The sequence below is a fragment of the Myotis myotis genome, unplaced genomic scaffold (genome assembly GCF_014108235.1).
Source record: "Myotis myotis isolate mMyoMyo1 unplaced genomic scaffold, mMyoMyo1.p scaffold_m19_p_9, whole genome shotgun sequence".
NCBI lineage: Eukaryota > Metazoa > Chordata > Mammalia > Chiroptera > Vespertilionidae > Myotis > Myotis myotis.
The window spans coordinates 76109280-76128258 of record NW_023416401.1 but is presented as its reverse complement, the minus strand read 5'-3'; the positions used below and the strand labels follow the sequence as shown (position 1 = coordinate 76128258).

The 18979-nt window shown below is 41.8% G+C and overlaps 1 protein-coding gene across 2 annotated transcripts in view; it reads left to right on the top strand.

Moving 5' to 3' along the window:
• The window catches only part of SNX5 (sorting nexin 5), a 62504-nt gene that overhangs the window by 13598 nt on the left and 29927 nt on the right, over positions 1 to 18979 (top strand). The window contains exons 6-14 of one of the 2 annotated variants that reach the window (XM_036321385.1): positions 83 to 206; positions 1439 to 1534; positions 2676 to 2781; positions 2867 to 2942; positions 4024 to 4063; positions 4146 to 4232; positions 6005 to 6164; positions 11968 to 12053; positions 13875 to 14070. In XM_036321385.1, coding sequence (XP_036177278.1) covers positions 83 to 206; positions 1439 to 1534; positions 2676 to 2781; positions 2867 to 2942; positions 4024 to 4063; positions 4146 to 4232; positions 6005 to 6164; positions 11968 to 12053; positions 13875 to 13925 — 826 coding nt within the window. In that variant the 3' untranslated portion in view covers positions 13926 to 14070. Of the gene's footprint in view, positions 1 to 82; positions 207 to 1438; positions 1535 to 2675; positions 2782 to 2866; positions 2943 to 4023; positions 4064 to 4145; positions 4233 to 6004; positions 6165 to 11967; positions 12054 to 13874; positions 14071 to 18979 lie in introns of those variants that run through there. The other variant, XM_036321384.1, reaches the window with a different exon arrangement.

The window sequence follows — 18979 nt, the reverse complement described above, 5'->3', positions numbered from 1 at the left end:
AGTGGCATGAGCAGTAATTGGGTCGGGTAGTGCTTGCCAGTTGAGTGGTGCCAACCAGATGTCTTGTATGCTTCTCTTTTAGTGAATATCTTGCTGTCTTTAAGAAGACTGTATCCTCCCATGAAGTCTTTCTTCAGCGGCTTTCTTCTCACCCTGTTCTCAGTAAAGATCGCAACTTTCATGTTTTCCTGGAATACGATCAGGATGTAAGGCTTTTTTTTTTTTTTTTTTTTTTTTTTAAGATTTCATTTCCATGATCCAGGAAAATGTACAAGACTATTCTTTAAAAATATATCTGATGCCCAGCTGGTGTGGCTCTATGGTTGAGTGTCTACCCATGAACCAAGAGGTCACCAGTTGGATTCCCAGTTGACACATGCCCAGATTGCAGGCTCCATCCCAAGTAGGGAGTGTGCAGGAGGTACCTGATCGATATTTCTCTCTCATTGATGTTTCTATCTCTCTGCTCCTCTCCCTCTTTCTAAAATCAATAAAGACATATTTAAAACAAATAAGCTATAGACTTGATAAAAATAAAAATACTTGATACATATTGTCCAAAATTGACTTTTAGTGTTCTGAATTTCTTACCAACACAGTGGAAACCTTTAGTATATGCCAATTCCTCTCCCTGGCAGATCAATTATGTAAGACATTTTTATAAAAGGCTAAAGATTATGACCTTTTTCCCCTTCCGAAGAATAGTTTTCTCTCTCAGTTAAGTTTGGGATTATTAGAAGAAACTTAAATCGATCCAAATTTGTTTTTTCTAGGCTACCTTTTTGTTGACAAAAGACTTGTATATTTGTTTTTTTTAGTGTTTCTGTTAATATGTATGAAGCAAATCCCAACTTAGAAATTTCCTCAGTGTCTTCTAACCAGTGAAGTTTAATAAACATAGAACAGAACAAATTTTACCAAAAATTTAAAAGCCACTGGGATTTGGTGCCTAGCTAACGTGGCTCAATTGGTTGGAGTGTCATCCTGTACACAAAAGCAGCGGTCGCCCACCAGTGTTCCATGAGGTCCAAAAGGTTGGCGACCACTGCACTAAAGGATCACAGTTCAACTCCCAGTGAGGACACATATCCAGTTGAGGGTTCTATCCCAGCTCAGAGTGCATGTGGGAGGCCACCGATTGATGTTTCTGTCTCTCCCTCTAAAATCAATAAAAAAGGTGTGTGTGGGGGGAGACCCATCTTGTTGACCAGATAGTTTTCAAAATATCTATTACATCATACTTTTAGAATTGTGACCTGGATTTAGGTTTAGCTATATATTCAATATCTTAGATGTGGTGGTTAAGATGGAATTTGTCTTAATGTCTTTATCTTATGCGTGTGCCTATACTAGTAAACAGTCTTATTTGGAAAGTATTTAGGACTTACCCAGAAAAATATATTTACCATAAACTTCCTTTGACATTCTCTTTCTTCAGCTAAGTGTTAGGCGGAAAAATACCAAAGAGATGTTTGGTGGCTTTTTTAAAAGTGTGGTGAAAAGTGCTGATGAAGTCCTTTTTTCTGGAGTTAAGGTAAGTGGCTTTTAGCTGTTTAAGAAAATTCCTGACTTTGCATAGATAGGTGACCTTTTATTTCTTTAGAAAAGATATTTGTGAAATGAGTTTTTCCAAAATATCCTGTTCTCTCCCTGGAGAAGGGATAAGAACCTTCTCACACTTAAGCCTTTATTTTCTCCTTTTTTTTTGTAAGGAGAGAAGTGAAATTATTTAAAAAAAGAAAATTAGCCACAAGGGCAGTCGTTCATGACGGTCTCCAGAACTGCACAGCCCATTTTGGTAGCCCCACACACTTGACATTTTTAATTTTATTTATTTGCTGGATTCCAAGGACTTGATGTGAAGAAAAGAATGTATTATGTCTCACTGATAGTTTTGTTGTAGATAATACTGAGTTAAGTAAAATATTTAAAGTTAATTTCACCTGTGGCTACTAGAAAAATTTTAATGGCACATACGGCTTACACATTTATACTATTAAGTACTATTCTAGAAAATCAAATTAATATACAAGTCTCTCATTAACCTCATACGTGTGATTTATTCCTTTATTCCTCATCCCCCCTTTTAACTGTGTTACCTTAATAGCTACTATTTGGTATCTAACTTTGTCACTTGCGGGCTTGAGTAAGTAGCCTAGAATATAGGTGCTGAGTACCAGGGGCCTTGTTAGAAATTTGGAAGCTCTTTGGTGATCTCAGTGGCACAGTTTAAGGTGTGTGGGACTTAATCTGTACCCACATATTGCAGGGTGTTTAGTGTCCCTGGCTGGTGCCCACCAGATTCCAGTATTGCCTCTCAGTCTGAAAGCAACCAAATTCATCCCTCCTCTACACACAGAGTATCTGAAGCTAGGTGGCAGCAAATCACTAAGCAGAACTATTGCTCTCACAGAATTGCTAGATCTTAGGATACCAGAGTGTTACTGGGCTTTGTTAAATGGTTCTTCAAAATGGTTCTCTGTTGACATTTCCTGCCATCACTTGACTTTTGCTGGTCTTAAGTGTGAAATGGTATTTTATCAATTTGTATTTACCTGGTCTGTAGAGCTTAAGCTTATGCATGAGTTTATTTCCTTAATGTTTCTTCTAATTCAAAAAACATATTCATATTTTTAAGTTTTGCTTCTTAAATTTTTCCCCCCCTCTCCTTTTAGGAGGTAGATGACTTCTTTGAGCAAGAGAAGAATTTCCTCATTAACTATTATAATAGGATCAAGGATTCATGTGCAAAAGCTGACAAAATGACCAGATCTCATAAAAGTAAATATCATTCACCCACTAGCCACCTACCTTTGCTAATGTGCCAGTTCTGTTCATATAAACAAGGCTATTCTTGTTTCTACAGATGTTGCAGATGACTATATCCACACTGCAGCCTGCCTGCATAGCCTGGCTTTAGAGGAACCCACAGTCATCAAAAAGTAAGTTTTTGTTGGAAAAGCTATTCCCTAAATTCTCTAATCCAAAACTAGTAGGTGGTATGATTGAAAGTATAGTGAGTAGTGACTACATAATTTCAGTTCTCTTGAGTACAAGCTTATCAAAGGTAGATAAGATAGTTTCTAGTAGCTAAAATCTTATACACTCTCTGAACACACAGACACTTTGTAGCAGACTCAGAGGGCACTTCTGTACCAGACGTGATTATTGAGTCTGTATTACATGTCTCTACTACTTTTTGTTTTCTTTTTTTTGAAGTTTGCCTTGTATGTTCTGTTCCACATAGTTCTTGGCACTTTACTTGGCAATATCTTGGAAAGAGATTTGATGGAAGTGGTCATAAGGATAATGTAGTGATCCCAGTCTGATCTTGAGCTTTTTAAAAATTTATATTTTTCAGTTTCTTTAGCCCGGCCATTTTTGGTATGATACAGTATTCTATTTAATACCTAGGCTTAGTATAACAGGCAGCAGTATTTCTGATTTGAAAGTGGAAGTCAGCTAATGGCAGAACCAAGATGAAATAGTTTATACTGGGGCACACCTGATGGTTCATTAGAACCTGACCTTGGTTAACACAGATTTAGCATTAGATAAAAATTGGGGACACACCCTGGCCAGTGTGACTCAGATGTTTGGGGTGTCATGTACACCAAAAGGTGGCGGCTTCGATTCCTGGTCACAGCTAGATTGTGGGTTTGATCCCTGATTGGGGCTCCTGGGAGACAACCAATTTGATGTTTCTCAATCAATCTCTCTCTCTCTCTCTCTCTCTCTCTCTCTCTCTCTCTCTCTCTGTCGCACGCACACGCATAATATCAATAAAAAATACTGATAATTAAAATTGGAGCACAGGTTCTTCATGGCAATATGGCTGAAGGGGGGTAGTATACCAACAGGTTGATACCCATGATTATGACACTATAAGTGTGTTCAACTTTATAGTCATCTTCTCTACTAGAATGGGCCAAATCTAGTGATGAAAATAATATTTTGATATGTTAATTCTAAAGCACCAAAGGCTAAGACTCCTGAATTTACCCATTCCTGTATATATTTTAGGTACCTGTTGAAGGTTGCTGAGCTGTTTGAAAAACTTAGGGTAAGGATTTTTATTTTGGTTTTCATTATATATTTTATCTGTTGATATCTACTTTGATGATGATCTTTATTTTTTCTAAAAGAAAGTAGAGAGTCGAGTCTCCTCAGATGAAGATTTAAAGCTGACAGAGCTCCTTCGATACTATATGCTCAACATAGAGGCTGCTAAGGTAAGTTCTTTACGTCTGCCTTGCCATGACTTTTAAGAGGTGTGATGTTAGAGATTTTTGTTAAAAATGAAGGAAGATAGGAATTTGTCAGGATTGTTTATGTAAGTGATGAGGATCTAAACAGAGATGTAAATTGAGGCAAGCTTGAGTTATCAGAAATTGAGTTTATTGAGGAATGGCAATTCGGAAAAGGCATGCAACAATAGTAAGCTACATGTGAGTCTGGTGAGGGTGTGGAGCGGATTTATGGGCAAGGAGGGTACAAAGAGTGGGAAGTCTGTCCAAGCAGTAAGTTCAAGCAGTAAGTTCATGGGTGGATGTTCATTGGTCAGGAGATTCTTCTGTAAATCAGGCATTTACAGGAAAGTAGCCTGTTAGTTCTTAAGTTCTGTTCTGTGGGCACATGCATGAGGTTCTTCATTTCATGTCTTTCAGTCTCATTTTAGATTGAAAATTTCCCACAGTTATGTATCTTTTTGTGGCATTGTATCCTTACCTTGTATTACTTGAGATCAATAGCGGTTGTACTTGAGAAGACAGATACATAAATAGTTTGGGGGTTATGAGTTATTTGATGCAGTACATAACTGAAGACTTTCTGAAGGGGCTATTTCCGAGGCAGAAAAGGTTTTGGGATTTCTGAGTTTTATTGAATTGCAGTTGTCATTAAGCATTATTTATTAAAAAAGCAAGACTAATTGGGTGCAGAATGACTTTTTAGAATGAAACATGCATTCTCCACTGTCTACACAACCCTGAACAAAAATGTTTAAGTCATTTTTGTGTGAAATAATGAATCAGACATAAGATTAGATAGGGAAAATATGTAACAGAAAAATGCCGTCAGAATGTAGAAATTCATTATTTTCCCCTTAGTTTAGTTTTGTTTTAGTTAATTTGTCATTTGGCATGTTTCTTTAGTCTTATATTTGGATTTTTTTTTTTTTACACATTCTTGACTATTCTTGACTATCTTTATATGAATTTAAGTGCTGATGATAAACAAATTTTTTTGCATATATACAAAGAGGGACATAATTGAATCTTAGATGTCTGTCATACATGCATACCTTTCCATTTTATTATAATTATTTTTTAATATATTTTTATTTCAGAGAGGAAGGGAGAAGGAGAGAGAAAGATCAATGATGAGAGAGAATCATTGATTGGCTGCCCTCCTGTATGCCCTCCAATGGGAATTGAGCCCGCAACCTAGGCATGTGCCCTTGACTGGAATCGAACCTGGGACCCTTTAGTCTGCAGGCTAATCCACTGAGCCAAACTGGCTAGGGCATAACTTCCCATTTTAGATACTAAGGTAACTTTTACTTTGCTGCAACATTGCTAAGAATATTTCAGATTAGGTCCTCAGGGTAGACTTCCAGAGGCAGGGTTCTCTGGATAAGGTTATAAGAATGTTCTAACTACCTCATTGCCCACTTTGCATTCTATCTGCATCATTTGACTCACCTTGCAGTCATTGCACATGTTCAATACACAGTGGTTAATTTTCTGAAATTACTTTCTTAGAAAAAGAAATCCTTCAGTTTTCACTGTTGTTTTTTTTTTCTTTTGACTCACATGAACAATTCGGAAAAAATTCTCAGTAATGCCATAAGAATTCCTCCCAAGACTGATCTTGGAATTAAAAAAATAATGGGGCGGGGGGGGGGGTCATGAAGTAGACTAGATGTTGACATTTCAGGTAGTGCATTGGCACTAGAGTACTTGGGATATTTTACCATGTTTTTATCTGTTAATTTTCTTCTCAGGATCTCTTATACAGGCGTACCAAAGCCCTCATTGACTATGAGAACTCAAACAAAGCGTTGGATAAGGCCCGGTTAAAAAGCAAAGAAGTCAAGTTGGCTGAGGCACACCAGCAAGAATGCTGCCAGAAATTTGAACAGCTTTCTGAATCTGCAAAAGAAGGTAGAGCAGGCCACTCTTTACCTTTACTTTTTACATTTTACTTGTAAACTAGAGGCCTAATGCATGAAATTCATGCAAGAGTAGGCCTTCCCCCAGCTGCTGGCACCCAGGACCCGGGCTTCCCTTGCAGCCCCAGCTTCCAGAAGGATGTCTAGTGTAATTAGCATATTAGGCTTTTGTTATTATAGATTATTTCAACCTCACTGAGAGAAGTTGCACAAATAGTGCAAAGAACACCATACATACATCCTTTAGTTGTGGACACCTACCTGTCCACATTTGTTCTTTCTGTTTTCTAACTTGGCACACTTGCTCCCATGTGTGTGTTTTTATAACTGCATTAGAGTCCCAGAGCACGAAATCACGCGAGTCCCAGACCCAGCGCTCCACGGGACCCATCAGTGCACCTCCTGGTGACCGGTCTTTGGATGTTATGGCGTTTTGGCCACAGGCCTTTTATAATATAGACTAGAGGCCTGGTGCACAAAAATTTGTGCACGGGGCGGGGCGGGGGGGGAGTGGTCCCTCAGCCCGGCCTGTGCCCTCTCTCAGTCTGGGACCCCTTGGGAGATAACGACCTGCTGGCTTAGGCCTGCTCCCGGGTGGCAGAGGGCAGGCCCAATCCCTAGGTGCAGCCCCTGGTCAGGCTCAGAGCAGGGCTGATTGGGGAGTTGGGGCGCCACCCCCTGTCATGCACAGAGCAGGGCAGATCGGGAGGTTGAGATGCTACCCTCAGTCACGCTCAGGGTAGGGCCGATTGGGGGGTTGGGGCACCGCCCCCTGTCACACTCAATGCAGGGTCAAAGGGAGGTTGCGGTGCCACCCTGTCACGCACAGAGCAGGGCCCATCAGGGGGTTGGGGTGCCTCCACTGTCACACTCAGGGCAGGGCCGATGGGGAGGTTATGGCTCTACCCTGTTACACACAGAGCAGGGCCCGTCGGGGGGGGGGGGGGGGGCGTTGGGGCGCCGCACCCCATCACACACGGAGCCGCAGGGCGATCAGGGTATTGGGGAGCTCCCCCCTATCAGGCACAGAGCAGGGCTGATCAGGGGGTTGGGGCGCCTTCCCCTGTCACGAACAGAGCAGGGCCAATAGGGAGGTTGTGGCCCTGCCCCCTGTCACACATAGAGCAGCAGGGTGATCAGGGGGTTTGGGCGCTGCCCCGTCACGCTGATCCCAGTGCTGAGAGGCATATTACCCTTTTACTACATAGGATAGAGGCCTGGTGCACCGGTGGGGGCCGGCTGGTTTGCCCTGAAGGGTGTCCTGGATCAGGGTGGGGGTCCCCACTGGGGTGTCTGGCCAGCCTGGATGAGGGGCTGATGGCTGTTTGCAGCTGGTCACACACCCTTTAGGGTGGGGGTCCCCATGGGGTGCCTGGCCAGTCTGGGTGAGGGGCTGAGGGCTGTTTTCAGGCTGGCAGGTGACTGAAGCTCCCAACCGCTCCTTTTTTCCTTTTTTTTTTTTTTATTCTGGGCCAGCTTTAGCTCTGAGGCTTGGCTCTAGCACTTAGGCCTCGGCTGCTGAAAGCAGGTATCTAGTTTGTTTGGGTTCTATAATCGAAACACTGTATCAACTCCAGCTCTGAGATCCCAGCTGGCTGAAAGCAGGTTTATGGGGTTTTGTTTAGCTTCTATATTTGTAACAATGTTTCAAACTGCAAGCTCAGAGGCCGGCGGCAGCAGCAGGTGGGGAACGTTGGTTTCCTCCATTACTGAAGCAAGCAAGCCTCATGTTTGCTTCAAGCTGCCTGGCTGTCGGCCGCCATCTTGGCTTGCAGTTAAATTGTATATCGCCCTCATTAGCCAATGGGAAGGGTAGCGGAGTGACACCAATTTGCATGTTTCTCTTTTATTAGTGTAGATTGGTGCCTTTTTCTTTTTTTCAACCATTTGAGTTTGCGGTTAAGTTTTATGTATTATGGTCTTTCTTTCCTAAATGTTTGTGCATTTTTTATTTTATTTTATTTTTGAGTTTTTTATTTTATTTTTTAAAAAATATATTTTATTGATTTTTTACAGAGAGGAAGGGGGAGGGATAGAGAGTTAGAAACATCGATGAGAGAGAAACATGGATCAGCTGCCTCCTGCACACTCCCTACTGGGGATGTGCCCGCAACCAAGGTACATGCCCTTGACTGGACTTGAACCTGGGACCTTTGAGTCCGCAGGCTGATGCTCTATTCACTGAGCCAAACTGGTTAGGGCTGTTCATTTTTTTAAAATATAATTTGCCTTTTTGAAGACCATAGTCTCTTACTAAAAATAGAATGCTACTTTTTGGTTGGTTTATTTCCTCGTTAGATTCCAGTTATCCATTTCCAACAGAAAACTATATAAATAATGTGCTTCTTAGGATATGGTATCTGAAAGTATTAATTTTTATTACCTAGACATGTGTTGTTATATTTCTCCACTGTATAGTTGATTTTTTTTTTTTTATGCCACTAATTACTAATTCACGGGGAGACAATTTAAGACCAGCATATATCTTATTCATCAAACTTTTCCCCTAAATGTAGCTTATGTTGGTTCTTGCCTGAACCAACCTCTACCCTTGTGGTTGTATGAGATTTGGGAGGTGATTGGGTGCTAAATATGCTCATTGATTCTGGAGAATCTCTGCTTCGGGGCCCTTGTGCTGACAGCGAGGAAATAATAGGGATGTGTGCACACATGTGCACGTGCATTTGGCTTCTCTCTCCCCTCAAAATTCATAAATCCATGTTGATGAATTAGTTCCAGTCCATGTCCACAGGGCTTTTCTTGCCTTCCCCCATTTTTGCTTTGAGGTGAGACGGTGCACCATGTAGTCTTTTCCTTAAGGGATCTCACTGCCCTATAGTTCTTAGGGTCCATGGAACATGCCAAACCAAAAAGTAAAGATTGTGTCTTTTAGAACAAACTTAATTATAGTGAGTCTATACTTGACACAACCTCAAAACATGTTCCTACCCCCCTCAAAACTCAGGTTCCTTTGAGAAATCCAAATCTCATGTTAAGACTTTGTTTTCTCAACTTTTTTCCTTTCCTGTGGTTTAAAAAATCTAAGCATATTTGGAAGTGTCCTGATAGTAGCTGTCCATGAACAGTAGTACAATTCTCCTTTGTCTTGGCTCATACGTATTCAAGACTGTAATGCCTTAACTATAAGGAGCAGAATTTCTCTGTACAAAAACTGCAGATGGCATGCAGGCACACAGGTGGCAGTCTTTTAAATTCTTTCAAAAGGAACCTCCTTTAAAAAAAGGTTTCATTGATTTTAGAGAGAGAAACAGCACTGATGGGAGAGGATCATCAAACCTTCTTATTGCCCTATTCTTCCCCATTTTAGCAGCTAATTTAAATTTATAAGGAACACACTTTAAAATGACTTGAGTTAAAATCTTAGATTATTATATAGGCCAATGATGGCAAACCTATGACACGCGTGTCAGAGGTGACATGCGAACTCATTTTTTTTGGTTGATTTTTCTTTGTTAAATGGCATTTAAATATATAAAATAAATATCAAAAATATAAATCTTTGTTTTACTATGGTTGCAAATATCAAAAAATTTCTGTATGTGACATGGCACCAGAGTTTTTTCAAAATGCTGACACGCCGAGCTCAAAAGGTTCGCCGTCACTGATACAGGCCAAAGTTTAGTGGCTCTCAAGAGTTTTAGAGAAGGGGATTAAAGAAAAAAAGTTTTTAAATGGTGCCAACTTAGGCCTGTCCTTATTGCCTAAGGTTGTTCCTGTGTTACAGATTTTTTTTTTTTTAATATATTTTATTGATTTTTTACAGAGAGGAAGGGAGAGAGATAGAGAGTTAGAAACATCGATGAGAGAGAAACATTGATCAGCTGCCTCCTGCACACTCCCCACTGGAGATGTGCCCGCAACCAAGGTACATGCCCTTGCCTGGAATCGAACCTGGGACCTTTCAGTCCGCAGGCCGATGCTCTATCCACTGAGCCAAACCGGTTACGGCCTGTGTTACAGATTTTATCCTCTTTATTCAAATTACTAGTGGCCCGGTGCATAATTGTTCCCTCAGCTCAGCCTGCACCCTCTCCAATCACACCCTGTGGGATTGGGCCTAAACCGGTGGTCGTACATCCCTCTTGTAATCTGGGACTGCTGGCTTCTAACCACTCACCTGCCTGATGGCCCCTAACTGCCTCTGCCTGCTTGCCTGATCACCCCTAACTGTCCTCCCTTGCCGGCCTGGTTGCCCCCAATGGCCCTCCCCTGCTGGCCTGATAGACCCTAATGGCCTCTGCCTTGTCCCCCACCACCATGGCTTTGTCTGGAAGGAAGTTGGATGTCTGGAAGATGGCAGGTAGACCCGGTCTAATTAACATATTACCCTTTTAGTATTATAGGTAGATTTTATAGGATAGGATTGCTTAAAAAGGGTGAAAGCCTTTAAAACCCTCAGCCCCCACTGCCTTCGCAGTTCACCCAGATTTGGTTCTGATTGGTTGGTTTCTATGCCAGTCAGCATCTCCAGGCATATCAACGGGCCTGATCAGAGAGGCGGGGCTGATTAGCAGCCCCAGCAGAGGCCTAAGAAAGAGGCCGCGTGGCTGCTGGCCAGGCCTCGAGGGAAAGAGAGGCAAGGGCTGATCAACAGCTGCCACAGAGGCCTCTCCTTAGGCCCCTCTCTGGGCCTGATCCGCAGCCCCCTCGGCAGTCAGTGCTGGGTCACAGCAACTGAAGCAGCACAGTCAGTGCTGGGTCACCACGGCAACCCAGCACTGACTGCAGGACTGACTTCCAGTTGGTCGAGCCTTCAGTCGTTTTGGATGTTACGGACCCTGGATTTTTATATATTAGGATAAGCCTGGGTGTATGATATTTAAAAGTACCATATTACAGACCATTCAGAGATTAACGGGTCTTAACTTTAGTCCCAGTTCTTTATAAGATTTGTGGCTGAACGGATTTGAGTTATTTGAATGAGCATAGAGAAACAATGGTGTGGGGAGACAGAAGGGTTAGTGTGTAGAGTCTTGATCCTGGGGAGCTTATCTTGACATCTGGGAATACCCATTTAGCCAAGATGTGGCTATTAACACATCAGTATAAAAATTTTGTGTATGAGTTTTTAGTTCTTAATGTGGCTGCTTGCATTATCCTTCCATTGGACAGTGCTGTATAGACATGGTACGAGTGGATAAATTTGCTCCTAAGTACCCTACCGCACCAATTTGAGCAGGGAAGGGTTTTCAGAATTAAAAAAAAATGTCCTTATGCCCTAACCGGTTTGGCTCAGTGGATAGAGCATCGGCCTGGGGACTCAAGGGTCCCAGGTTCGATTCTGGTCAAGGGCATGTACCGTGGTTGTGGGCACATCCCCAGTGGGGAGTGTGCAGGAGGCAGCTGATCAATGTTTCTCTCTCATTGATGTTTCTAACTCTCTACCCCTCTCCCTTCCTACTCTGTAAAAAATCAGTAAAATGCATTTTTAAAAATGTCCTTAAAAAAAAGCCGTTGGTTCAAGTATGTGTGGCTCACCACCTCCCAACCCTCTGTCTACAAACTTTGGTTAAGGACAAAGCTGCTCATCCTAGAGATTCTCCAATAGTCCTGAATTTTGATTCTTCAGTGATTGAGTGGTGTTGCTTATTTAAAGGTAATGGCAAGCATAATACAGTGTCCATAGAATGGGATGTGTACTAATTGTAGAAATAATAGAAATGTGAGAAAATATGGCAGTGCTTCAAAGCTTTGGAGATCATTTATTTGTAAGAATGATATTTGGAAGTTAAAGATGAAAATTCTTAACTTTTTTGAAACTTTCTGTTTTGTAGAACTAAGCAATTTCAAACGAAAGAGAGTGGCAGCATTTAGAAAGAATTTAATTGAAATGTCTGAACTGGAAATAAAGCATGCTAGGGTAAGTATTCAGATTAAGCCAACAACTTTTTCAGGTTTTTTGTTGTTGGTTGTTTGTTTGTTTGTTTTTAATTATTTTCCAGTTATCCCAATATCTTTAAGCAGGTGGGGTTTGCTTTGTGGCTTTAATCCCCTGTAGTGTAGGTGGGAGCCAGTTGTTACAGTATGTTTATCTACTGCAAAACAAATTCATAATGTCTTGGTGAAACACTGCTTTTGAAAAGAGCATTCTTGATGGTGGCTCCCCTGCCTCCTTCTCAAAGTTCTGTAGACCACACTTTGAAGAATCTGTTCTAATAATTTGTGAACACACCTATCATACCATTTTACAGCTCTTAATTATCTGGAGTTTTCATGGAAAACAATTTTTAAAATAAATTGTCATTAGTTTTGCTAAATGTCTTCTGATACTCCTTTTTGGTTTAGAAAGGAAGAAAAATATATATTGATGTCGAGCTTAGTTTGCACAGAAAAGTTGGAGAACAAAGGTTTTCAATGGTGGGTGCACATTAGACTTTACTAGGGAATTTTTAAGACTTTTTGCTGCCCAGGCCCATTCACTCAGAACTTCTGGGTATGGTTTTCTTGGGAGGTTCCGGGGTACAGCTGAGATTGGCCCCCCAAAAGTGCTGTCTGGTCCAGGGCCCCTGGGTCAGCCCTTGGGGCAGTAGGGAATTGGAGGAGGGACTGTCACCAGCCATCAGCATTGGTTAAAGCAAGAAGACTTAGAGTTAGAGCATTTGTGTGTTTTGAATTCCTTTATTGTCACTACAACATAGATGTGTTTATTCACTTGTCTCTTAAGTTCAGGTCCTTTTAAATTGGAGTTTTAAAGTATCATACATAAATTATACCCATAATGTTCTGGGTATTTTAAGTTTTCTGAATTCTTTAAAGTGAGAACTATGAGACGATTTGTGCGAAGTCCTATATAAATATTTATCATTTGTTATCTCATTTAAAATTCCACCCATAACTAATGTTTAGCAAGTTTAAAAAATATACATTTTTTTTATTTATTTAAAAATATTTTTTAAAAATATTTTTATTGATTTTAGAGAACGAGAGGGAGAGATAGAAGCATCAATGATGAGAGAGAATCATTGATCGGCTGCCCCCTGCATGCCCCCTAGTAGGGATCGAGCCCGCAACCCAGGCATGTGCCTTTGGCCAGAATCAAATCTGGGACCCTTCAGTCCACAGGCCTATGCTCTATCCACTGAGCCAAACTGGCTAGGGCTGCAACTTTTTATCTAGTCTCCTCAAGGCCTTTATCTTCAAAGAACAACTTATTTATGTAGTAGTTAGGTTAATTCACTTAAGCAGAATTAGCATGACTGCGTTTGGTGCAAACCTGGGGCTGGGATGGTGGAGGTGCTGGAACTGCATCCACTAGCTCTTTAGCTGTAAGCAATCCCAGACCTCTAAGGGAGACGATCTTCCCAACATGAAATCGGGTGAGAAGGATTGTAGACTAATTCATTTGTGATTTTAAATTTTTTTAAAAAATTGATTTTAGAGAGAGGAAGGGACAGAAAAATTGGTGTGAGAAAAATATCGATCAGTTACCTCCCACATGCACCCCAACTGGGAATTGAGCCCAGCACCTTTTGGTGTATAGGACGATGCTCCAACCGACTGAGCCACACCAGCCAGGGCTGATTAAGTTGTGATTTAATGAAGTAAAACACCAACCAAGTTTGACTGGCTTTAAATCTTGAGAAAAGCTAGGTCGATGGGTTTGAGTTTAATTCTTACAGACATGTAGGAAGTCTTGGATTCGATTGGCTCATTGGTCTACCTTGACTTGTTTTTCTTCCAGAACAATGTCTCCCTCTTGCAGAGCTGCATTGACTTGTTCAAGAACAACTGATCTGCCTTTTCTCTGAATGAAGGATATGAATGTGAAAGCCAGCATCACTTGCACTTAAATCATTACCACAGAAGATTTATTACCTTTGACTTTCTTTAAAATTATGTTAATAAACATTTTGATTTCTAAAAATCTTAACACTTAACCATGTTGGTTTAAAAATATTTCTGTTACATGCTCCTTCAACATAACTGATCTTTTCTTTACGCAGTTAACTCAAAATGGGCAGAATTTAAAAGTGGGTTCTCTAATTTGTCTTTACTTATGAAGAAAGGGTGCAGGAAATATGTGCCTTCTGGAAACAAGTATAAGCAATTGCCTGGCACATGTAGTCTCACTATTTCATGTGCCCTTGTCCCTACAAACCAGTTATTTTAGGGTAGGTGCGAGTTACAACAACTAATTCAGCTATACTTGTCCTAGGTAACAAACATTCCATTCCTTAATTAGGTAACTTTCCCCCTTACTCAGTTCTTTAGTAGTCATGTTTGTGCTATAACCAGCAAGAATGCCTCATTTGTCTTTCTGTACCCTTTGCAGTACCATTTTTGTAGTTGGAATATAAATATTTGAGAGAAATATCTTAAGGGTATAAAAATCAATTTGGTTTGCTTCAGAAAATGGCCAGATCATCTTGTTACGAAAGATGTGGGTGGTGGATGTTTGTGTTTGGACATTTTATAAAGTGTATAATAAAATAACAAACTATGATATATGGAGTGTTTTTGTGGAAAATAAAGCCCAAGATTGCAGTTGCAGCTCAGTCTTGGCAGTGGTGAAGGGCTTCCATGTCTGTCTAGTCCTCATGGCCTCTGTTCTAATCTTAACATCAACAGTTTTGAAGACTTAATGTGTCAGAAGGTCCCCAGATCTGGGTTTGCCTGCTTTTGGTTTGCAGTTTTGACAGGCTGTATATGATGCTGTGTCCTCAGAAAGGATATGCCCATCTTATTGGTTGTGAATGAGCCCTAAACGTGGTGCTTTCCAGGTTTTCTCTGAAGTTTATTTTTTTGTTAATCCTCACCCTAGGGCATTTTCCAATTGATTTTTAAAGAGAGTGGGCAGGAGAGGGAGAGAGAAACATTGATGTGAGAAAGACACCAATTGGTTGCCTCTCACATGTGCCCTGACCAAAGCTGGGGATAGAGCCTGCAACTGAGGTATGTGCCCTTGACTGGAATCTATCCACTGAGCCAAATGGGCTAGGGCTCCTGAAGTTTTACCTCTTATCTATCACTATTGGAAAGATACTTTGAGACAGTGTAAAAAATACCCACCACTTTTAGCCTCTATTCTTGACTTTAATCAGTTGTAACTGGTTTGTAGGGTTCCAAAACATTGCTATCTATGTGAATACCTACCACAGGTAGCATTTTTTTTTTTTCCCCTAATGGTAAACTGCTTTGAAATCTTACCTCCCCAGCCAGTTACAGGTAGCTGAAATTTACTGAATGAGCTAGACAGTAGCTCCTACTTTATTTACATATTTTTGGAAGCATGGTGCTGGAAATGAGTGGATTTAAATGGTGGTCTGGGTTCCTAACATTTCCGTCTTGCTTACTTGTCACCCCCCATACTGTCTATAGTTGCACGAACATTATGTATGGTTGGGCTGGGTAACTAGGTGGGTTGCAACTGGTCCAAGGAGCTCTGACTGTTGGACCACCTTGCCTCAAGGCCTGACAGGCTTTGTTGCACCTTGTTCTAGATGTGCTGTGTTCTGAGTCCTGGCTCTTTTTACTGCATGGTCTAAACGGGCATCCCCTCTGAATCAATTGCATCTGTAAGCTGCCACAATATTTCAGGTGTCCTTCAAATTATTTTAAGTAACTAGGTCTGAAGGTCATTCATGAAATTTCATGTGGCTCTTGGTGAGGGAGGGATGTTTGTAGTCCTTTTCCTACTCATGCCAGTTAACAGCGATGTGTATAGCCCTGTACTCTGTTCCTGAAACCATCAGAGGGAAGGCAGTGGGGGACTAGAAGCTATGTTCTACATGCCACCGAGCCTGTGGGGATTGTGGGGGGAAGATAAAAGGAAGGCAGCTTCCCTGTGGGCTTCAGCAGGAGGAAAGCCAAGCTGCTGGGCAACTTTGCAAGAGTGCAGATGGGCTTGGGTAGAGCATTTTGAAATGTTTTTTCTAAAGGCAGTCGGTGAATATGGGCCATCTCAGAATGATATGGGAGGCTTTTGTAGGGGTGTCTGTTTCAGACCTTAGAGTGCTGTTAAGTGGATTGCTTTGAGAGACAGCTCTTTTAGGAAAGGTGCATTGTAGCACAGAACCACAGTTCTTAGGTAAGGCATTTTACCTAAAGGAAGATAAGGGATGCAGATCAGCAAGGGAAGGCCACCTCTGATCTGTAAAGCTTTGGTGGAATGTGAAGGCTAGTGCTGGCAGCCATGCAGTGGGCCAGCATTTGCCTTGCCTACCTTTGAGGTTGTGAGGTTTGAGATAATGCCTAGACACAGCTCTCTTGAGTTGTGATTTCCATTTGGGAGCTATTTCCAGCAGACAAGTGCCTTGCACCATCAGCCTTCCACCTATAGGTGGCAGAGGCACCAAGGGCAGCTACAGGCACTCAGCTTGTGGAACCTCTTCAGGAACAATGGAGAGGTTAAGCCTGGCATTCTTGCAGGGTTGCTCAAACAATCATCTCGGAACAGAAATGTCCTGGGATCTAAGATTCCAAGTTTTTTTTTTCTGAATGGTGTCTTCCCATTCCAGCAGTGCTCTCCAGGATTCATGAGGGCCTCTGATGCTTGGTGACCCAAGATAACCTGTGTTGCTGAGGCTGCGCCTTCTGTTCTGGGAACTTAACCTTTTCTGGCACTTAAATAGCTAGCTGCAAGGTCCTGGGGGTTCAGACCAGGGCCATGCAGCATGCCTGGAAGGAATGTGGGGAGAACCCTCCCTCCCTGCCTGGGTGGGCAGAGCAAAGATTCCTCATTGTCATTTGGTTTGTTGTCATTCAAGGACATTTTAAAAAATCTTTATTTCGGACTCTAAAAGCAGTTCATTTAAGGAACTGAAACAATGCCGATTTATAAACTAGAAAGTAAAAGTCCTACCACATTCCATAAAAATCAGTTATTAGAAAACTTTTAAAGGGAAAAGTTATTAAGTGTTTCTTTTTCCTATCCTTATGTGTAGTGTATTTTACAGAAAATTTCAGGATGCCAGAGTTGGGGGTGGTATCAATTTCTGGAGGTTCTTAGTTCTTGAGTGTCTCTCCTTCTGGAATGGTCTCCATGATCCAGGGGCTTGAACACTTCTGCACCTCGTTCTTCCACTGCCCATCCCACTGGAAAGGGCAGAAGACTGGAGGAGGCGGGAGGCCCTCCCAGCCTTGTCTTCCCTTCAGCAAATCTGGCCGCCTGCAAAAGTTTCACTAGTTTGAATGACTTACATAGTTCTTTTAGGAGGATTTTATTTACAGTATACAAATTAAATCTATTACCAGATTGTAGATACAAAATAGCCATTGACATGCAATAAACATTAACATTTCAAGAAAAAAAGATTTTAAACATATTACCAAAACAGTACTAACAGTATACCACAAAAGTTGTAGGAAATAATAAATATCTGCAGATAACCGGATTACTTCTAAAATATTTTTTCCCTCTGGCTCTTTTTGTTCATCAGTTTATGTTCTTTACATTCCACAAATGAGTGAGGTCATGTGACACTTATCTTTCTCTGACTGGCTCATTTAACATAATGCTCTCCAACTCCATCCATGCTGTTGCGAATGGTAAGAGTTCCTTCTTTTTTACAGCAGTATAGTATTCCATTGTGTAGATGTACCACAGCATTTTTATTTCTGATGGTTGCCTTTCAGCTCTAGCCCACAAGCATTAATTCATCTGGTACAACTCAGCTAACGGGGAGTTTGGGGTTCAGGGTGTAGGATTTCCACTGAACCTTGCTGCAAAGGTTACACAGTGGAAGTCTCGCCAGCTGCTTATGTTTCAAGAACTGTTTATTACTGGCCTTATTTTTTAACTGCCACATTGTAGATCCTTTCCTGTCATTTTGGTGTAGTTTGGAGATGGAATGGAGATCATATGTCTGTTCTTTGCCGTGTTGCCTCCAAAGTGCAAAGCACAGGAGGGGACTATTCATGCCTCAAAGATCAACCTAAGATAAGGCAAGATTCGGGAACAGAAAGTAAAAACTGCTGCTGGGGTATGAAGCTAGTACTAATTACTCTGGATTTGGGCCTGATACTCATGGTAATTTTGGGCCTAGTTGATGGAAGTCCCAACTCCCCGTTGCCCTGTCCTGCCAGAGTAAGGTTTCTGCAAAGCTGTTGAGCTGTTGAAACTTCAAGCTAGAATCAGCCTTTGAGATTCCAGTTGGCTCCAGCTGCGGCTCCCAGGCCTCTGCTCCTGTTTTTATTTTATTTTATTTTTTAATTTTTAAAAAAATGTTTTTATTGATTTTTAGAAAGGAGGGAGAGGGAGAGTTAAAAACATTGATAAAAGAGAAAACATTGATTGGCTGCTCCTGCATGCCATACTCCTTATTCTGGGGACCGATCCCACAACCCAGGCATGTGCCCTGACTCAGAATCAAAACTTTGACCTCTTGGTGCATGGGATGATGCTCAACCAACAGCCATACCAGCCAGGTTCCTTGGAATTGATTGCATCATGAGCCCACAGTTGTGCTAGGAGGTCGTGTGGGGAGGCAGGCAGCCTGCCCCGGCATGTATTTGGGGGCAGAAAAAGTGGCAGAATGAAGGATACAGAAAAAGGACCCTTGGGATGAGAAGAGGAGGAGCCAGTGAGCAAATAGGTGATGCAGGAAGCCCCACTCCCTTCTGTGAAGCTGACCTGGGCCTGCTCAGCAAACGCCCTGTCCCAGAAGAAATCCCAACTGGATGTTCTAGAGGGAAACGGTCGGCTGGGAAGGCAGGCCTGGGGCTGAGCCCCCTGGGCTTTGGGAGGGGCCCTCCCAGGAGACACCATCCGCCCGCAGGGTCTCTTACCATAGCTCATCAGGCTAATGAGAGCTCTGGCCTCGCCCACTCCACCTCTGTAATTTGCTC